At 42.3% G+C, this 22,726-nt stretch overlaps 1 protein-coding gene across 1 annotated transcript in view; it reads right to left on the bottom strand.

The window, feature by feature from the left end:
• Positions 1-4,530: 4,530 nt before the first annotated feature.
• The window catches only part of LOC144943959 (integrin beta-1-B-like), a 35,379-nt gene continuing 17,183 nt past the window's right edge, over positions 4,531-22,726 (bottom strand). The window contains exons 9-16 of the mRNA XM_078871878.1: positions 21,643-21,732; positions 19,933-20,067; positions 17,838-18,034; positions 17,036-17,274; positions 16,173-16,392; positions 13,862-14,067; positions 11,464-11,630; positions 4,531-5,867 (exon numbers count right to left, since the gene is read on the bottom strand). Coding sequence (XP_078728004.1) covers positions 5,802-5,867; positions 11,464-11,630; positions 13,862-14,067; positions 16,173-16,392; positions 17,036-17,274; positions 17,838-18,034; positions 19,933-20,067; positions 21,643-21,732 — 1,320 coding nt within the window. The 3' untranslated portion in view covers positions 4,531-5,801. The remainder of the gene's footprint in view (positions 5,868-11,463; positions 11,631-13,861; positions 14,068-16,172; positions 16,393-17,035; positions 17,275-17,837; positions 18,035-19,932; positions 20,068-21,642; positions 21,733-22,726) is intronic.

Genomic DNA, 22,726 nt, shown 5'->3' with positions numbered 1-22,726 from the left:
GAATGCAAACAAAAACCGTACGCCTTTTGGAATCCTCTGGTCTAACACCGTTTTGAGACTAGGCTCAAAAGAAAGCTGTCTCTGGTGTGGACCAATCAGTTTCAAAGACAATATATATATTATCAGAGCACTTTTTTGTTTGCATTCTAAACACAAGTATTGTGGTTAATGCAGACATGATTCCTTGTAAAATGATTCAGTTTGGTGTTATAACATCTTAACACCTGTTTTGTTGCCAGAAAAAAGGGGAAAGCCTATTCTCATATTTTGTAATGCTTTATTTCCGCAGAGACTTAACAAACCCACATCTCTTCATGTGCCCTCATCTTTTCTCACTTGCTCGAAAAGGTTGCCGTAATGTTCTCCTCGCCTCGCTATATCCCAGTATAATTCTGGCAATTCTGGTTCTAGTTGGGGGCAGTGACATTGGCCCAGCAGTAGTGTGTTCGTCATCTATTGAAGATGTTTGTGGGCTAAGCAGCACATTGTTGATATGAACAATAAGCTTATTGTCATGTATTGTCAAATCGTTGGTGTTATTGATATGTTGTTGTGAATGTTGTGAACTGTTGTTGATATGTCATTGGTGTCGATGTTTGGTGACAGTATGCATGCGAGTGTCATTGGGAGATGAATAGCAAGGGATCCACATCACTTGCAATTCAATTATATCACACACAAGTGCACAGGTAATGTAAATTAATGTATAGTTATGTAGTGAATTCTACTTGACACGTATGTATGAACACTGCCCTGTAGGAAACCCCACATCGTGATGGCAGTAGGAAGTAAGATATGTAGTGGTTATTTATTTAGTTTACAATTGTTCAGTGAGTCTCAAGACTTTTTTTCACGAGGGTCCTGCTGAGTTTTTGCAGTTAATAAACGATGGTGCTGCCATGTGTAATCCCGAATGAGTAATTTGCAGGTTCTATGTCAGCATGGGGATGTCGATTACATTTTATGCTTTAGATCATGGGAGGAACCCAGAGGAAACCCATTGCAGAGCAGAGTGAGAACATCGGCAGTCGGCATGGTGGTGGGATCGCACTGATTCACTGTGAAGTCATCTGCGTGAAAGTCCTGAGCGACTCGTAAGCAATCACTATCATTCGAGCTGCTGTTTATGAAGATAACGAACGACATGCCAGGGGTGGTGAGCGGGGGTGGGGAGCTTACGAACGCTGTCATCTATTCGACCTCTGTCTTCACCGCTGTTGGAATTTTTTTCTGAGATATCCGATCTGCTACACTGTGGGTCATTTGGCTCTCGCTGCATCATCCGTGGTGAACTGAACTGTACCGAACCGACTGGTTCTTGTGGTAAAATCAACAGTGATTTCACCGACATTATCGACAGTCACAATTTAACCCAGCACGTCAGCAGTGCGATCTGTCGTTCGGGAAATATACTGGATCACATCTTCACTTCCACCAATGCCGTAACTGTGACTCACGTTACGTGAGCATTTCAGATCACAGTCTCGTGACGTGCAAAGTCGCATTGCCGATTATTCGCCCACCCGTTCCAACGATATCATGAAGAGACTGAAAACTACTAGACCACGATACTTTCCGTCAGAAGATCTGGTCATTATCGGCATGTCTAAATCCTACATCGACGGTCGATTCATTTGCAGCTTAATTAGAGCGGGCAAAGCATGTAGTAACTGGCTGCCACCGGAGGCGATCGCTGCGAAGTAGACGTGGAGGAGGCGAGACCGTCTTTGGAAGAAAATTAGTTTGGAAAGTGACTCAGAGCCGCCTGCAGATCTGCCAACTGACTCATTATTGAGTCTCACAGATCATTCTATGCCCTACGTGTCAATGAGTCGGCTTGTAACCCCCATGCTCTGTGGTGCGTCATGAAGCATCTGATGTACTCCACATCACCGAGTCAACCCGGTCTGTGTACAGTACAGTGGCGGCTCCTGCAAAATCTTTCAGGGGGGGCAAATGTCTGGATGATTGATAAGGATAAGGTCCACCCATGCAATGGATAAATTAACAGCTAAAGCATGTAAAGGCAACTTCACTTCTTTAATATTAATGAAAAATAAAGTGACTCTTACAATACATCTTGTTTGTTTCTATACTCACTATTAAAACAAACCACTCAAGTTTCTTTTATTAAAGATTCCACTAGGTGGCGACAAATTATATTGTTGGATGAAACGTGCTTACGTATGATGACGTAAGCACGTATGATGACGTAAGCACGTATGATGACGTAAGCACGTTAGGGCGAGCCCTCCCGGAAGCCATAGAGAATGCATTGCAGCGCCCCCGTTCGAAAAAAAACATCTTTGAATGTAAGTCTATGGGACCACTCGGGGCGATTCTCAGCTGGAGGGAAATCGCCCAAAAAGAGGCGGTACTCCACAGAACGTAGCATGACGCAGATTGGACTATATCCAGAGGCACAGTGACGGCTAGCGTGACTCTGTGGTTGAATGACATTGGTGGTGCGTCGCCCAATCGCCCTAATGAAGAAACCGCCCCTGGTACAGTACTGTACTTGCGACATCCTTCGCTAATAAAATAGTGATGATCGAGATGGCAGTTTCTAACTTGAAGGCAATGCATTCTCCCGGTCTGCCATCTCAGTTTGATCAACCTGAAATCAATGCAAAACTCCAGACCCTGACACCAATGTTGGTGGCAGAGGTGTCGATGTTCATCGCATGGCTGTAAAATAAGACATCACCGCTTGATTACATCCACACGTCAATTCTCAAATCATGTTTGGACGTTCTTGTGCTCCTGTTTCCCAGACTGGTTCAAAATGGCATAAAAAAGAAGTTGGCTTGAGCCATAGTGACCCCGCTGACTATCGCCCGATCTCAAACCTGAGAACGATTTCTAAGGCCATAGAGCGCCTTTGTCTGTATTGGTTACATCTCCACATCGCTGTGACGGGCAGATTCAACCCATTGCAGTCGGCATCCTGGAAGTGGCACAGCACCGAGATGACTTTACTAAAGAACACTGACGACCTCTACAAGATCACGGATGACCAGTGTGCCGCAGCATTGGTTGGCCTCAATCTCTCAGCTGCCTATGACACCATCGATCATGAGATACTCATTGGGCAGCTAAGGTAAAGTTTTAGTGTATCGGATATGGTACTGGGGTGGATTGAATCATACCTAAATGGTCAATCACAGCTCGTCAAGCTGGGAGATAAAGTCTTTGCCCTTGCCGTGCCTAGTTGGCGTACCACAGGTATCTGTACTCGTGCCCTTCCTATCTTCAGCATACGTCTATCCGATCGCCGATGTCATCTCATCGCATGACATCAAGTTCCATCAATATGATGACGATACACAATTGTACACCACAGTGAAGTCAAAGCTAGGTATGGAGAGCCTCGGCAACCTCGAAGATTGCACACGAGTGGTGCACGGGTGGTTTGCACGAACCGAAATGTTGCTTAATCCAAAAAAATCGGAGGTTCTGCTGGTTGTCACTCAGGCTCGGGTTAAAAGATGTGTGGGAGGATCAAGTGTGGTGGTCAGACTCCAGGATTCAGTTTTATACTCATCTTTACCAGAATGTCGTTTAATCACCACGTGCAAAACATAGTAAGGTCCTGCAATTTTCATATCGGGGTTCTACTACACACTCGGCATAGCCAACACAGTAGCATTGTATTAACAAGGCTCGATTATTGCAACTCACTACATCTCTACGGGATGTCTGGCAAAAACATTACCAAGCTGCAGCGTGCACAAAACTCTTTGGCACGTGTCGTGACTGGTACTGCAATACCTGACCATGTCCGTCCAGTGTACGCCGAGCTGCATTGGCTTCCGGTTACTGAACAAATACATTATAAGGTCGCACTCATTACACACAAAGTGCTTGCCACATATTAACCACAATACCTTGCTGATCTCGTAAATGAGCATAAACCATCACACGAACTCCGGTCATCCTGGCAGCAGCGGCTTTTGGCTAGTCATTGAACAAAGACGGTCACTGCATCGTGCGCTTCTGCGGCCATCTAAAATGTTCTTCCGATATTAGGAAGCTACTAGAGCTGTGCACTTTTAAATTTAGATTGAAAACTCATTTCTTAGAACTGCTTTTTGTGTTTAGTTGTCCTCCCGCACCTCCGATTAGCGCGGTTGATTACGGATGCTGCAAAAGAAGTTCAACACATATACATACAAACTCTACATAGAAAGGCACATTAGTTGAATCATACCCAAGCACTACTTGCTGTGAGGCATGAGTGTTACCACTGCTCCACCCTGTTGCCCAATGATGCGTTGCACTGCACCGATGTTCAGGTGCTGTGTGCCCAGTTGTAACCCTAATGTGCAGATTGTTTTTTTTCAATGCAAATAATGGAGTTAACTTTAAAAAAAATTTCTTGATCAGAATTTAAACTTTGCTTTGTTGTCAAGAATACAACCAAACAGGTTGTTTTCACGTAGTTATACGGTTGCATTTATTCACTATACACTTTATTGTAAAACAACCCAACAACACATGCGATTTCTTAATACAACTTTATTTCAGCAAATTATCCAATGCAAAAGTAGAAACATTAAAAGCAATACATCTGAATACTAACATGTGTAACATACATCAAAATATGTACTGTATTCGCACATAGCATATGTTAAAATTCAAGTCAAGCAATGAAAATACAAATGTAAAATGGTCCGGGCTTTCGCCAAAATACATCCATGCTATATTCGTGTGCATTACATATCAAAACATTCTCCATGATTTCTACATTTGCATAAGAGCACCGGGTAAAGTGGCACAGTAATCTATTATAAAACGTTTCATAGAGAGAAGAACGTTGTTCCGCAATTACCACAAGTTATCAGAACTGCTTTACGAATCCCTGCATGCTTCCTTATCACAACTTCAAAATGAATTTATTTCCGTGAAGAGCCAACACAAAACTCCTTGAGTGCATATTCTAAGGTTTTCGGTAAAGTCACGTAGGTGACTTTACCGAAAACCTTAGAATATGAATCCTTGCAGTCACGAAAGCTTCAAATCTAGAATCCTTGAGTGCACTTGAGTTGTCCAGATTTCTCCTAGAACTTTTGTTCATGGACGAGTTCGTAATAGGGAGTAGCATTTTTATTGTTATTTTTTGTATTTTTTTTCATTGTTATTATAATTATTATCATGAGATGGTCAAGTCTTCACAGAAATACTTCTGAGTAGGACATTCCCAGATATAGTATGAGTAAAAGGTCCAGATCATATTCCTAGATTGAAATTCTCCCCACTTCCTACAACATTTTTGATTGACTGGTGATATACTTCCTCTTGGACAGGGTTCTGAGGTAGGAAGCCATTCAGCTAAAAACTAAAAAAAGCCTATGAACATTCGTATAATATAGGGGGCACTGCGATTTAAAGGATTCGCATAATTTTTGCAGTGCAGATTTCTAGAGTCCCACTGTTTCTCCAAAATGTATGTTGATCGCTTAACGTTAATGACAGCATTGGTGGCATATATACATTCTCTTGTGTGTCTTACCTGGTTAATATTATTGTTATTAATTCTTACAGTCTCAGCAAATCGATTACAATCAATTAATCAAGCTAAAACATAACACTGTATTGAAAAGCAAACGTTTTTCGGAAGCAATGAAACATATCCTTAAATCAATTACAAGCAAATATAAAAATGTATTACATTTCACAGAACATTTTTTTGAAGATTGCGTTACAAAAAAACGAGTTCCGTGCAATAAGATACTGAGGAACAATTCTGCACATGGTGAAACAAAGTTGACTGTGGCACAGATGCACGCAGCACCCCTCCATCAGTTCTTGGCAAACCTGGGATTGACCACTGTCGTAGTGGCACTCTTGTAGATGGGATTGACACCCTGCGCGAACAACAAGAGAAACGCGACGCGCGTTAAAGGGCGCATTCCAGTGGGATGCATTCGTTCGAAAATTATGAGAGTGTGCCGTAACGTGCAGCACTTCTAAATAATGATCGATGCTAATGATGATGGGAGTGACAGTGACCACGGTGGTGATGATGACGATAGCTGTTTGCAGGAAAAGTACAGTAGCAGCAAATGTATCCAAATTATCTGAGCCTTTGCACAGATAAGAGTGACCCAGAATTGGCAGTAAATGCATTAAAATTACAGCATTTGTGTATATTCACACTTTTACACTTGGATAAAATCAGTAATTTTACGTGGCATCACAGATACTCGAAATCTCCCCCAGCACCACCACAGTGGCGTTACACTGTAATTTATTGTTATCCACAATTGTGTTCCATCTACTGCTGCATGAAGGCCTCTCCACGCCATCACCACTTCCCATGGTTCCGTGATGCCGCTATCCATTTCGCTCCCACGTGTGAGCCAATCTCATCACTACACCTCCACAGTGGTCGTCGTCACAGATGAGAATCCTATGGACTGCGACTCCAAAAGCAATCTTGTCCGTTAACCATTATCCATCTCAGTCAAGTGTCCTGTCCAAGGCCACTTACAATGTTATATAAATCTCAATAATTAGCTGTGTCATTGCGGAGAATATAAAAAAGCAGACAATGCACTCCCAGAAGCAGTTCCTGTGCTCCAAGAAGGCCGTGTGGCTGATGGGTTGTGTAATACTTTTCCATTCTACGTGGAGGGACAAATATGTTAAGACATTAATAGGGATTTCCCCCTTTTTTCTGGCAACAAAACTGACACCTTTTGCAAGGAATCATGTTTACATTAACCACAATACTTGCAGTCAAATGCAGACAAAAAACAATACTCTGATAATTTATGCATTGTAAGTATTGTGGTTAATGTAAACATGATTCCTTGCAAAAGGTGTCAGTTTTGTTGCCAGAAAAAAGGGGAAAAACCCTATTAGTATATTTTGGTACTGGCAAAGGAGGTCCCATGATGTAGCTGCTCACCCCGAGCTCTCATTACTCTGATAGTGCATTGTCTTAGAACTGTGCGCCTTTTGGCATCATCTGGTCGAACACCATATGAGACTGGGCTCTAAAGTAAGCTGTCTCTGGTGTGGACCAATCAGTTTCAAGGACAATGCATAAATTATCAGAGTATTGTTTTTTGTTTGCATTTGACTGCAAGTATTGTGGTTAATGTAAACATGATTCCTTGCAAAAGGTGTCAGTTTTGTTGCCAGAAAAAAGGGGAAAACCCCTATTAGTATATTTTGGTACTTGAAAAGGAGGTCCCATGATGTGAAGACATTGTTACCTTGTTTTGCTACAATATGATGATGGGTCAGTCAATATTACGTCCATGATGTTCCAAGGCTGTGTTAATTGTAATGTTAACCGCAATGTGATGATATATTTTCAGTCTCTGTTCGTATACCAGGTCCAAATGGAGTTCTTTTCATTTTAATTGAAAAGAAAACATTGGCGGCTATGTACCTATTATTTATCCTGATGCTGTTTAACTGAACTCGGTGAACGGCGAACATATAAAAATAAGTATCTATGTTGTCACTTCATAGGTGGTCTCCCAAGCAGGTGAGACGTGGATATTGCAAACGTGTAGTCGACATGACCAGTTACCATATGCCTCAGCCCACAGCTATAGTTTATGAAGGAGTTTGCCTTCTTGTTGGTTGATACCAATGGCGACAATGTTGACCTCTGGAAGGAAGGTTCACGAGACATGTGGTCCATGAGGCAGCTTGAAAAAAACAGTGTACTCACACTAAAAACACAGGGTTGAGTTTATGGAGCATGACTCATGCTATGGTTAAGCTAGCCTGTGGCCAGGAACCCATTTGGCGCAGATATAACCCATGCCAGCCAAAATAGCCTGTGAGTCAATAAAGTAAAATATTAAAAAACACTTTTAACAAAACACGCTTTAATGAAATGTACCGTACTAGTAATGGCAGAACTCCACGACTCCAGGAAGTGGCCCCGCAGCTTGCCACAGCGTAAGGGACCGTAGTGATTTACAGGCAACGTGAGTTGAGCGTGGACAATAAGACCCGTAAAAAAAGATCGTTTAAAAATATATATTTTTAATTTTCAATGATAGAATATAGTATTGTCATCAGCATGACATAGCTATACCAAATTTGCAGTCGATACGACATTGGGAAGATGGTTGAAATTGAGTAACAAGATTTGAGGATACGACAACATACAGAGTGAGTTAAATAAAAGCGTGTTAAATGTTTTAAAATGTTTTTTTTATGATAAAATATAGTCTTGTTATCAGTATGACATAAGTATACCAAGTTTGCAGTCGATAGCACATAGGGATGTGGGTCCAAATTGAGGATACGACAACAGACGGAGTGAGTTAAATAACAAAAGCGTGTAAAAAGAGTCAAATTAGTCTGTCAGTCTATCAATGTGGACTTGGCCGGTTTTTCACCATTACGTGTGCACCTAATTGTGCCGCAAACATGGCTCATGGGTTACAGTGACCACCACTGGAGTTGAAGATGGCAGCATTCAGCTCGGTGGCCGGACATCGATCGATCATCGACATCGATCATCGATCTCTCCCGGTCTCCAGAGCAACAACAACCACCACTGGGCGGCGAAAGGGTGAATGTTTATGATTTAAATCAACGGTCAAGTTAGTGTATTTTACGGCGATAATAGGAATAAAAACAAAATAAGGAGATGGGTGGTGCTCATCTCCATTGGTGGCATCGAAAAGTTCACGCGGCTGCGAGACTCATTCTTAGTGAAAGAATACAGGCGCAGGGGAAAAAATATGTACGCACCAAAATGTAATTGGAGCATTCTCAGAGTGGGTGTAAATCATAAACCGATGTTCAGGTTCTGTAGCCATTTAGCGGCGTTGGTTGCAAGTTGACGAATCGCTTTGGTTACTGCCACACAATGGGTCTCGATGGGCAAGGGCATTCTACGGTGGCGTCTCAAGGTAGTAATTGAGCCTCGGGCATTAACAACCACCCCAAAAAGGAGCTTTAAGTTAGAAGGATTCGTTTTGCTTAGAAAGCATCCCATCTTCACCCTTCATGCTGTCAATGCCCCATTTGTGGCGTGAGTTGAGGGGTTATGCTCCGAAATGCCCGAGAAGCGCAGGCAATCGTCTGCGTGTGCTTTCTTTTCAAGTATTTTTTTTTATTGAATGTGTTGTTTCTTACAAAACTGCGAATTTTTTTCTCTCTACATAGTCAAGCACATTTAGGATTTTTCAGCTATAGTTTTTATGTAGACATATGTACTGTAGATACAGTATTTGCAAATAGGCAACCAATGGAAATTTCCATGGTCAATTCATTTTTTCTCACATACAGTGTGTGTTATATGTTTAACGTGCCTAAGGCAGCCTGTTCTACTTTTCATATCAATGTCTTAAATGTCACTGGTACCATGGGTTTTGAGGAAGCAGAGTCTACAAATGCAATTTAATTCAGCTAATCCGCCCATATGGTTAACACTCATTAGTCGACTGCTCTGTTCTTCCTGTGTGAGATTAATGTGGCTCCCTTATGACATTTGAGTGTTGAAGAGTAAAAGCAAAAAAAGCACAACTTGATAACTCCTTTGTTAAATTACGAATGCCGAATAGTTGAACTCGCTGACCGAAATCACCACCCGTAATGTGCGGAATTGAGCCCGGGTCGCGCACAAAACAGGCTGCAGCGGGGCGACGTGATGGCACAGAAAAATTGCAGTCTACTCTGCTCCCACGTGCACATTTCCTGCCTTCATCAAACCACACTGACCAGAACGGTCAAATATGGTCAAATAACCACCATGCCCCTCCCCCGCCCCCATGGAGTGGAAATTGCCTCATGCAGCAGCACAGAAATTATTCTCATCAGTTGATAAGTAATTACGAACCAGGATCAGAATTTTTGTATTCATCCTGGAGGAATGCGATGAGCATCCTGGAGAAATGCGATGAGCTATGAATCTCTTGTTCACAGATGTCCAAGTAGGGGCGGGTCAGATATCCAAGTAGTATTCTGGACATGTGTGAAAAAGAGCTTCATAGCTCATCGGATTCCTCCAGTCTAAATCAATGAAAAAATTCGGATTCTCAGAGTGGAAATACCCAACACACGTCAGTTTTATTCAGCTGACACGTCCGTGTAGAACAGAGGTGTGTTCAGTATTTACCTTAAGTTAGTACGTGTGCATATTTGTTCCTCTCGGCTAAAGGTTTGGTTTGTATCATCGCGAAGCCATGATCGATCCACTGCTGGATGAAGGCCTCCGCAAGCCACTGCCACCTCTCGCAGTCACGCGGTGCAACAATCCATCTAGCGTCTGTACATGCACTGATTCCATAGCTCCATCTGTGTGTGGGGACAGGTGTGTTCCTTCCTTCGGTTTGCCCTCACCCCCGCCCCAGTTACTGCCCAAGCTCAATTTGATTTTCTTAACAGCTAATAGGATATGTCTAACCTGCAAATGCATGCAAGTATTTGACCAATGGCCTGTTGTTCTTTAATAAAATGTATAAAGGCACAACTTTGTTTAACACGTAGGCTTTCGCGACCTGACAAATTGCCCAATGATGCTGGATGTAATCACCAGAGAAACGTCGTAATCAAAAATTGTAAATGTTGTGGATTCACTCTTCAACACACCGGTGGGCTAAAGCAGTGAACTATTTGCCTTTTGTCAGCGTGACACTTTTTTACTCATTGGCCGTGTCGGGAGGTGGAGGGTTACGACACATTTATAAATAACGCGATCTAACCCAAAAACTTTATGAAGCACAACTTTGTTTTCTGCATCGGATTGAGTCGATTTATTACTAAAACTCAGTATTGACAAGCAGGCTTTTTAAGCTTTTGTTCCAATTTCGCTGTGGAACAAAAGCGTAGAGATGGTGACACACAATTCTAAGTAACTCACGATAAAAACAATGGTGTGTCACATAATGTTTATGCTGTCGCGTGGGGTAGCGAGGATCCAGACTCTATTCCATTTGAAATGGCCTTGTACAATACACATTCAGATGAGTGATCGAAATGGGTGGCCAAGCGGCAGTGTTGTGAGAGCAATTGGAAGATTTTGTGATGTTTGAATCTCAGAGATTGACTCAGTCTGCTGTCCTGCCGAGGTATATAAAACAAGTACCACTTTGTATAAAGATGATAGTTGGTGTCCAACGAATGGACTCGCCATAGGAATGTGGAAAATTCACGATTATCTTTGAGCTGAATACTTATTGTGATAAGTGTAATCGGCTTTTATTTGTGAAAAAACTTACTTCTCTGCTACTGTTGGTATATTGCTTTAATGGTATTAGTAATCAACCCAACTTTGTTTTATGAACATATGAGTCATTCACAAAAATATAACATGAAATATTCACACTCTTTTCTTATTGACATGACCTAATAATTAAAACAGTAAATTTCGCCTCCCCATCCCATTTATGGGACCTTTTTTGTTACTTTATATATAAAAACAATTCTGCGAAACCCCCCCAACAAATTACGTTTGAAAGAGAGAAAAAAAAGTTTGGCACTCACATCATTCCATTTGGCGTTATGGCGTTCCTTCTCAAATCTTGCAAAATCTTTTTTGTCCTTCCAGGTGATGTAAGACTTCCACAGGAGCAGGAGGACGATGCCAATGATGAGGATTCCACCCACGCTGCCCCCCACAATGGCAGCCACATTCGGAGGTACTCGGCACTCTGGAAACAAAGGTAACGAAATGTGCAAGGCAGGCCACGTGGTACACGCGCCCTTCCCTCGTTACTCGCGAGAGGCGCGTTCCAGAGATGCTTGTGAAATGGCATATTTCGCGGATAATGATATTGGCTTGCCAAACCCTATCTTTTGTTTTTATAAATCACCTTAAATAAACACGTAAATAAGCTATTAAATACGTTAAAATTAGCACAATACCACAAGGGGACTGTACTATTTACTCCTGCACTATGGTTGAACATTACTTAATTGTAGGTTATTATACATGATGTGTAAAATGTTATCATTTTGACATTACATTTCCACCCACCGTGAAAATCTGAATTCATTACAATGCAATGGTGCCTATTAGCCATGCCTTTTGAGGAATTTGCATATCCTCATAAACTTTTCTATTCTGACCTATAATACAGTAGATTATACAAGTGCCAATGAGATAAGAATTTGCCAACACTCAAAACTTTATATCTGCTTTATTTTATCGTAACAAATGTATAAAATACTTGAGTTGCTTGGATTTCTTCATGCACTAATATTCAATACTATAGCTTCATTAACTTTTTATATAGCACTAGCTTTACTACCCGGCTTCGCCCGGGACTTGGATTCCGGTCTAGGATTAATTTCATATTCCCTTATATTTCACCGAAAAACCCTGAAAAAATGTTGATGCTTGAAAGAAAGAAAAAAGCCGAAACAAATCAATTTAACTACATCAGATGTTTTTCACTCAAGGAAATTCAACCTTAACCCACTTATACGTAAGGTCGATTTAGGCAACTCGGCAAGGGAATGACGTGGCTAGCTGAAAATAGTCGCGTACCCTTAGAAATTCCAGACAGCATCAGCTGTGCAAATTTCATGACGTAAGAGGTCAGCGTTGGCGTGTTTTTGCTGCTGCACACAAACAGATGCATTTTCTGCTTTATATTTAAGAGCGAGCTCAAAATAGTCGCGTTGACTTAGAAAATCGAGACAGCTATACCGCGCATTTGTGCGGTATACACGGCCTACGCGCAGGGTTGGGGGGGGGGATGCGTGACGTCAGCAGGCACACTGCGTGACGCTGCCGCATGCGAGTGACATCACAGATGTGACGTCACCGTTCACTTGCCGTGCAAAATATATCAATTATTGCGCCCCCCCCCCCCCCCAAAATACAAAAGTCTATTTTTATACTTTTTGCATTGTGTACAGTCTGGAAGCTACCCACATGCCACATTTAAAGTTTGTTGCATGTCGGGAAGTATGCTAAACATTTCGAATAGACACACATATTCACAAATTTTCCTTTCATATATATTAAGATTTCATTTTTATTTTAAAACAGTATAATGTATATTAACGTAGATTATGATTACTTCACTTGCATTTGACGTACATTCCTTGTCTATTATATATAAGTACAATAATAACCCAATATTATCATGGTGGGCTATGTACGGTGTGAAAGAAGTTCAACATATATGTTTCATGTTTCTGCAACTTTATTTATAATTGTGCTATGATCGGTCCAATAAATAATAATCTGAGGCGACTTGGCAGGGAATGTATTATTTAACATTGATTCATGTTCTGTACTATACATTTTTCTATATCTCCTGGAACACAGTTGTTATTTTGTGAATTTGGCGACCTAGGTCACTCTTGCAAATGAGATTATTCTGGTCTCTTGAGTTCTCATCTGCTTAAAGAACATAAACTCAAATTGTCAACTTCCTCAAACTGACAGAAACTGCCTCAACAACCTATCAACTGACATTTTACATTCAACAAGTAAAAGTCGATCAGTTGTACGAATTATTAAACAATAGTTCATGTATGAATGTCAAGTGATTATTCTAATGTGTTAATGTATCAGTGTTTAGCCTATCAATCCGACCATACTGTGAATACTGTACGAAAAAACATACCGTAGAGCATTATAATTCAGTTCTGTTACAGAGAAGCTCAGTTGCAACATTGTGCTTCCTCTTTCCCGCTTTAGGCAACAGTTGTGAGGAAAACTGTATGGAGGATAACACTCCCAATTCAGAAGGTCTCAATGGGAACTTCAATGCAGTGGATCTCAATGGCTTTATAGATGAGAGGGCATGGGCATCAATAGGGTTTGGAGAACGGAATGTAAAACGTTACACACGTGTGGCAGCTGAAGCAGAATTGTGAGCAACAAAGTGGAATTATAAATCGGCGTGTGTTTGAATCGAGGCCTTACCGAGTTTATCTTTAATGGTGAAATGTAATTTCCCCTGGGAGGCGTCGCTGTAGCGGTACACCATATTACATTCAGCGTTGACTTTAACCACGCACTGCTTGTCATGGACCTCAAAGTTCGGCACCATGTCATGGGTATGCGGGCACATGATGTCGCACGAATCTTTCTTCATTCCATCTTTGAATCCCAAGCACTGTGCGCACTCCCTACAGACAACGTCCAACAGTTCACGAGCTGGGTTACAGGACACTCGTCAGTACTCTTCCAAAAGAAAATACATTCCCAAATACAGCGGTCCCTGGGTTCACGATATAAATTGGTTCCACGAAAACCATCATTAATTGACACTATGAGATCTCTTTTACCAGTGGCAAAATATAATGGTAGGTTTTTACCCTTTTAACTGGTACAAATTGCAAACATGATGCCTTGAATAAAGGTGTCAGTTTTGTACCAGTTAAAAGGGTAAAAACCTACCATTACATCATTAATTGAATATAGGAAATACATGTTAAAAGCTTAATTTGTTCCAAGACGATCGGAAGTGAAATGTTTTACCCTAAAAAATAGTTTCTAATATTTGCACACTAATTGTTTTCTTGTCTTTCTTCACGTTCATTTTAGGGGCCATTGTTATTGATCCTATCTAATTTGAAAGTCACAAAAACACTAAGTATTCAAGACAGCTGTTTCCATAAGCAACGCACATCAAACATTAAAAAGCTAGCAGCCAGTTTCTCCCAAAACGCTATTTTAAATAAAAGGGCGTTGCTGATTGGCTGTCTGCCGAGTCTACTTAGAGGAGCGCTCCGATTGGCCGAAATTGGCGGTCCGCATGATATCGTAAACATATCGTTCATCGAAAATGTCTCGTTAATCGAAACAATGAGACCCTATGGTAGGCGGGTCACTAATCAAAATATAGTTAATCGATGGCATCGTAAACCGAGAGACCACTGTACAAGTCAATTCACAGCGATTTTCTGCTCAAATGAGGCAATGAGGTGTTGAGGGTCATCTGTTCACAGCCCTGAACCAGTGGTAGAAATTCCACATTTCTGTGGCGGGGGACAAGTCCATCTGTAGTACAACCACTCTACTTCACAAAATGGAAATAATTTGATCAACCACAGAGGGCTGATGGGCTGAGTCAATCACCCCCCCCTCATACCCCAACCAGGATGTGAACTCGCAAACTTCTGATTGTGGGTTGCTCACTGTACTGCTGAGCCAGGAGACGTAGCATGCACTTAGGATTTGCCCTTTCCCCACACCTCCAATTTGCATGGTTAGCTATGTGTAGTGCGAAAGAAGTTCAACATACATACATTCTTCAAAAAAAGTTTAAATCACAGCAAACCACTGAATATCTTTTTGATAAAATGGATAAATATGTTTTTCAACATTAAGAGAAGAAGCAACCATGAAAAAATACACATTTTGCTATTTCTATGGCAGAAGCCATTTGCTCGATAGTAAAAAAGCCGGATGAATTTCAGGAAAGTGATACTTTAACAATTTCTGAAGTTTGGTGTATTATTCACATGCAACCGATTTTTGAACTTGCATAAGTTAATTTGTGATTCTGGTATTTAAATGTGAAAACACACCAAGCACGATTACGTGGACTATCCATTATTCATAAAGCGCAAATACAGTGGAACCTCGGTATACAACCGCTTTGGAATAAGTCAAATTTGGTATACGTCGTGTTTTTTCGAGAGAAAAAATGTCTTGGGATACGACGTCTTGCTTGGGATACGACGTGTTTGCTAGAACTTGTATGGGTCGGGATGAGTCACCGCGTATGCCTCCTTCACGACTGAAACAAAGCGAGAGGGGCGGGGTGGCGTGGGGGAGAGGGGCGGGGGGCGTGGGGAAGAGGGGCGGGGGGCGTGGGGGGCTGCCCCCATGGAGGGTGGAGCCCCGGGTCGAGGCACGCGCGACGTGCGGGGTTGAGGCACGCCACGTGACCAGCGCAGCTGGCAGCAGCGCGGTCACGTGGCTTCTGTATGCATTTTAGTAATTAGTGTCTAAATTATTTTATACAACCCCAGTAATGTATAATATGCCATATAAAATATAATTTCCTTTCCTCTGGAACGGATTATTTCCTTTCCCTTTATTTCTTATGGGAAAAATTCGTTTGGTATACGTCATTTTCGGTATAAGTTCTACCTTCTGGAACGAATTAACGACGTATACCGAGGTTCCACTGTAATAATAATTACAATATATTATTATTGTCTATGTATTTACCAAATAGATGTTTAGCCATTGATATGGTGTTTTGCAAATACAAATACATTACTTGTGCTGTTCGCATTGTTCAGTGCAGGTGAGGCAGACTTCACACGTTGAGCCGCTGTACGACGAATTCGTGCACTGGCATTTGTTGCATTTGCACACTCCCTGGCCATTGCACGTACGATTGTTGTACATGCAACCGTCAGTGGCCAGAGGGCATTCACATCGATTGCCATGAAAGCCCGGGAAGCACTGGCACTTTCCGCAGACGCATTCGCCGTTTCCTGAAAAAGGAATTAGTGCATCAATGCACTTCAACGGCGTCTTGCGTGACAAAAAGTGCACGCGGCTACAGAAAGGTTAAAGTGACGTGTGCACGAATGAGTCGGTCAAAGGCAAAGCAGAAAAAAAGGGAAACGAGGAAATGGAGGAGGATTTTGACCAAAGTTTCTGAGGTGTTTTTGTTCAAACGAAATTATCGCACGTATTTGTACTGCTTTGCATAATTCCATGCAAGTGTTTTTATAGTGTCCGATAGTTCTTTAATAATATCTATAAAACACACAAATTAGTTTATATATGTATATAATGTCTCTACATTGATAAGCTCCACAGCAAACATATATTTGTGGTCTCAATTGAAAGGTATTGCCTTGTTTTGGAAATACCCAATTTCATGTTTTTATTCAATTAATGTGCAGGAGACCCACAAATAAATCCCAACAGAACACGAGTAAGTATCCAATTCAGCTGTGCCCAATGGGTTGGACTGACTGAGGTGATTTAAATATGCATCACCTGTGCCTTCCACCGTGCCAACTGGCAATTTGTATGTATGTTGAACTTCTGTTGCACCATTTAATTGAGGTTGGAGAGGGGTGGGTGTGGGTTAGAGTGATAGAAGATACTAGTGCCACGACATCTCACCTCCACAGAGCTTATTGTCATAACGCTCACAGTTGAAGTTGTTGCAGTGGCAGTACTTTCCGTCCACCTTCTCCTGAGGATCTTCACGCACGTTGCAGACACATTTGCCACAGACGCAGTCTCCTTGTCCACTGCACAACTGCGAGCTGTTGTCAGGCCGGCACTGAGCCTCCAGAGCTATTGTGTCGCCGCCCTTCGCTCGGCAATCACACAAACGGCCAATTCGGTCCTGATGGCAACTGCTCATGACACACAAAATACGTGGTTAGGCACTACAAAACTTTCCATTGTGCAACTCTTTTCTCCGAAATTAGTCATTTACACATTGGCAAGAACTGTCTATTTATATAAAGAGGGATATTAGACCTCAGCTTAAGCTTTATATATATCCTAAGAAAAATAAACAACTACATGACACTAAGATACAAAATAGGTTGCCCCTAACGAGAATCAGAATCTATATTTATCCTGGAGAAATCAGATGAGCCATGAAGCTCTTTTACACAGATGTCCCCTCCTAATCCAGCGTATCACAGAAGCATTGCAGCCTCCCATCGTAGTTGGTTCTTGGTGTTTGCCAATCGTCCAGACTCCATTTATCCACTGGCCCCGTGGTTCTTAGGGTATATTAAGGACTTGACATGATCACTTCTGGGTAACTCTTTTCAAAGATGAAAACAAATCACGAATAACACAGCTGAGGCCCAAAGCTGAACGAGTTACAGACAGGAGGGTGATAAGGGTAGCTCCACTGTATTTTGGAGGAAGTGTTAAATCATGTTCAGAACCTTTACAATCTCACCTGCAAACACCGCACTCCAAATTTCCGTTGCCGTTGGAGCAATACGGTGCATTTTTGGTCGAATCATTGCAGTTACATTGGCATTCAAAGCTCAGCTTCACGCTCAGCTTCTCTTGAAAGCCCAATGAGCGTATCTCAAACTCCACCTCTGTATCTTTTGGACACTCTTTTGCTTCCACAGCGACGGTGAAAAGGATCTGGAAAAAAAATACAAAACGACATACCAAGTGTGATGTGATGAAGCACACCGATGCAAATTGTAGAAAATGGAATTAGGAGTAGCAGCCCGTTCTACCAGTTGGACCTGTGGGCCAAGCCCAGAGCCTTCTGGGGGATTCAGAAGGGTGCGTGGCCGAGGGCGGGGCCTGGGAGAATAAAAGGCAAGCTCAGACTCACTCAGGGCTGCTGCCATCGGCAATGGAACTCGTCATGCTGCTGTCATCGTGGTCTTCACTTCTTCAAGCTGTGGGTCTTGAAGCATGTTGGCTATCCCGACCCGGTATAGAGTTATCCCCTATGGCTGTGAGAGCTGGAATAAACAAGAGGGATAACGCCTCCTACTAATGTCTCTGAATTAGTACACTACGCCTGTACAATTCCAGTTCTGTTGTAATGTGCACTAATGCCTACTTTATTGAGGGAGATATTGGCACGTAAACAAAGATTGATTTGATTGATATGTAATAACAGCCATAGAGGGTTCACGTGGGGATTGGCTTGCCGGTCCTGCTTTGTAGCCAATAAGGGTTGAGACAGGGAGCATGGCCCCGGCGTGATCACGGCATGTCAGCAGGGGTGATTGGCCTGGCCATTCGGGGCCCCAGCTAATGGGGAGCCGGATCAGAGGCGTGGTCCCGGGATTGACAGGGAACCATCGAAAACTGTCAAGGCTGTCCATGGAGGATTGGCTGGGGGGTACCACGTGACGAAGGGATTAAGAGAGAGAGAGAGGGAATGATCGAGAGCAGACTTGGGATCGACAAGAGCAGGGTCACGCGCGTACGGGGGCTCTGGGTGCCACGTGCGCGGTGGGGACTTGGTGTGAAGTCTGCCCTCTCTCCGTTGTCTGCCAGCAACGGAGAGTGTGTGAGTAAAGTGTATTTGTGGCAGTGGAAATAAAAAGGACTGATTCCGAAGCCGTCTCAAGAAGGATTATTACAGATATAAACGAAACTATTTTTATTTTACCAGGTAAGGCCCACTGAATATATAGTTCGTTTTCAGAAGTGACCTGACCACAAATGATAGCTCAACCTATGGGTTTATCATATGGTAATGCATAGCAGCCAAATACTCTAAGTACACGTTCCTAAATGTGGAGGGAAAGATTAGAGGACCCTGAGAAAAATCCATGCGACCACGGGGTGAACATGCAAACCCCAAATATACAGGCTTCATCAGGGTCGGGATCGAACCCACGACCTCCTGTATACCAGGCGAGGCAGTTAAGACCTTGCCACCGTGTCGCCCGTTCCTGTTTCTCTGGTGCCCATATATCCTATGTTCTTGCAGCGGTGGCCATTCCAGATTTGAACTAACAACCCTTTGTCAGTTGATGGTCCAGCAGTGGACACTATCCATATTCACATCAGGGTTTATTAACAGTGGCTGTCCAGTGGCTAGTTTCACCCCACAGTAGAATTATGAAACTACCACCATTGCTTGGCTCAAAATTTCAGAAAAAATGAACACTGGCCCATACTCACTTTGACAAAGTTATTTTGTATGCAAATTTCATTGGCACCCCATCCTCTGCAGTATCTATTGCTGTGATTATCTGGGACACGAGAAGGCACGAACTACAAACCTGTTTTTCCACAGGGAGATTAAGACATCTAAAGATAATAACCATGTGAAAACAAACAATAGTAAGTCACTTTGTTCCTGCCTAAGCTTAACACTGGATATTAAAAGTATGCAAAAAATAAAATAAAAAAGTAACGTTGCGTATAACACAAAAATGTGTGCACGTATGTTGAACTTCTTTCGCACCGTACATATCCAACCGTGCTAATCGGAGGTGCTGGAAAATGAGCAGGTCTGAGACAGAAGTAGCAATGTGTTGAATGTGTTGAGTGACGGTGTCAACTTGTACCTCTGTTCCAATCTTGACTTCTGAACACTCTCCTTTCTGTGTTTCCTTTTCCTTGTTATTGCAGTGCGACACAAAGGACACACTCACTCCTTCTGGCACTCTGGATGGCTCTAAGATGATCTTGGAGGACAGGTTCTGTTGGGAAGTGAAATGTTCTCGTTATAAGCCACACCAGGCAGATGGTGTAATTTTAACTGGGGCAATTTTGTTGTACAGTATTGTATATCAAATAGGTGAATTTCACAGAAATATAATGAAAGCATGGGACATACCATTTTTTAAACATAATCATTATTTTGTCCTTGAGAGTTTTTCTTAATATATTCTTACACAGCAAGTTTGGAGAGCATTTACACGCAGCTGCAGCGGCTCAAGACACTCGACATAAGTACGTATGTATTTTGAACTTCTTTCACACCGTACGTAGCCAACCGTGCAAATTAGCACGGCAAGCCACGGAACACAACGTGAGATGTATGCCCTCGTAAACATGTCGTAGGCCGAGGAGATGATAAAGCCTTGGGCCTAAAATTAAACATGGTCGAGGATAGCCATGAGGAAGAAACTGCAGGCTGTGGGAACAGCAACACAGAAGGAGCAAACTCCCATTGAGCGAAGGTTGACCGAAGGCTTCGAAAGAAGGCTCAATCGCCAGAGTGAATAGCATGTAGAGTAGTCGAGTGATTTGAGAGGGAAGAGGTCGGCAGGGATGACTCCACGGAGGATCTTGAAGATGGTGAGGGATTCACTATGAGACATCTCCTTTACCAGTGGCAAAATATAGTAATAGGTTTTTACCCTTTCAACTGGTACAAAAACTGACACCGTTATACAAGGCATTCTGTTTGCAATAATCACAACACAAGCAGTCAAAATGCAAACAAAAAGAAACAACTCTGATGATGATAATGATATGCACTGTCATTGAAGTTGATTGGTCCACACCCGAGCCAGCTTTTCTCAGAGCCTAGTCTCCATTGGTGTTGGACCAGATGTCAAAACTGACACCTTGTATAAAGGTGTCAGTTTTTGTACCAGTTGAAAAGGTAAAAACCTATTACTATATTTTGCCACTGGTAAAGGAGGTCTCATCGTGTAAATGCTTACCCCGAGCTCTCAATACTCTGATAGTGCGCTGTCTTTGAGTTGTACGCCTTTTGGCGTCATCTGGTCCAACACCAATGGAGACTAGGCTCTAAGAAAAGCTGTCTCGGGTGTGGACCAATCAACTTCAATGACAGTGCATATCATTATCATCATCAGAGTTGTTTCTTTTTGTTTGCATTTTGACTGCTTGTGTTGTGGTTATTGCAAACATGATGCCTTGTATAAAGGTGTCAGTTTTTGTACCAGTTGAAAGGATAAAAACCTATTACTATGGTGAGTGATTGTGTTCGGAGACAGCGGATAGATTTTTCCATTGGGGTGATGCCGGGTTTGTGAATGCTGGTGAGAAGTCTTGCAGCGGCGTTCTGGATTGCTTGTAGAAGAGGGATTTGGAGATTCCACAGAGAAAATAATTGCAGTTGTCAAGGCAAGAGGTGATGTTATGCATGGATAAGGTCTCAGCAGCGAATGGGTCAAGTAAGTGGCAGATGTATGAGATGTATCACAGCTGGAGGTTGAAGGTCATACGTGATTGGAATATATACGTGCCAAATGTATTCAACGTTTCGGTACATTGTAAAGTGTAATTGTAGCAAACCATACGTTGTAAGCCGAAGTGATGAGCTGTATAACATTACTTGAATCTCCGGAGAGCTCCCCGACAGCTGACTTGGGAATGAGTTGGCTGAGTTCCTGCAGAGCACACATGTCTTTATACACGCAGTTTGCATTTAAATTGACATTTAAAAGTGGAAGGGCTTTGTTTTTATGTTGATGAAGCTGTGTGGACTTGTGGACTATTTTCCTGCATTAAATGTTACATTTTTCCAATGATTTTATAAAATGTAAAAGTAACCTACAAAATTTGTTTCATGGAAGTGAATATACATGTACGTAACGTTTCTTAATCCACTGCTGGATGAGGGCACCCCTCGCCACGAAAGTCATGGGTGTTATTTGACCATAATTTACTACTCTGGTTAGTGAGGGTTGGTGAAGGCCAGGAGCATAGACACAGGAGCATCGAAGTACAGTACAACATCGGATTTTGCTGCACTGCCTTCTGCTGTCCATCACGTAGCTCAACCCCGGAGCCACCTACGCCCAACTGACATGCATAGTGGTCACTATCACGCAAACTCCGGTCATCCTCACAGCAGCTTTTGGCTAACCATCAAACAAAGATGGCCACTGCATCGCGAGCTTTCAGATGCGCTTCTGCGGCCATCTGGAACGCTCTTCCTTTAGATATTAGGAAGCCACTGGAGCATTGCGCATTTAAATCTAAATTTAAAACTAATTTCTTTAAAACTGCTTATTGTGTTTAGATTTCTTGTCCTTCCCCCGCACCTCTGATAAGCATGGTTAGCTACGTGCGGTGAAAAATAAGTTCTACACACATACCATCCGATCGCTGAACCGATTAATCTCAAATGCTGTATGTTTAGGTATAATCCAGGAGAGATGTGTGAAAAATATAAGCTGCTTTGTGAATTGTTGTGGGTCTGACAGGCAGTGGTGAAACTTTTCTTGTTTGGCGATCTCAGATCCGCTGTTTTTAATTGAGATTTACTACAAAGATGAATACTACACAAGAGTGAATGGATTTGAAGCAAGTTTTTTTTTATCCTTTACAAAGGGAGGTGCACATTCATCAGAGAAAAATCTACAAGACATCACACGACAT

Source organism: Lampetra fluviatilis, chromosome 2, assembly GCF_964198595.1.
Source record: "Lampetra fluviatilis chromosome 2, kcLamFluv1.1, whole genome shotgun sequence".
Taxonomy (NCBI): domain Eukaryota; kingdom Metazoa; phylum Chordata; class Hyperoartia; order Petromyzontiformes; family Petromyzontidae; genus Lampetra; species Lampetra fluviatilis.
Note: the sequence above shows the minus strand (reverse complement) of the source record. Positions and strands in the feature narration are given on the sequence as shown.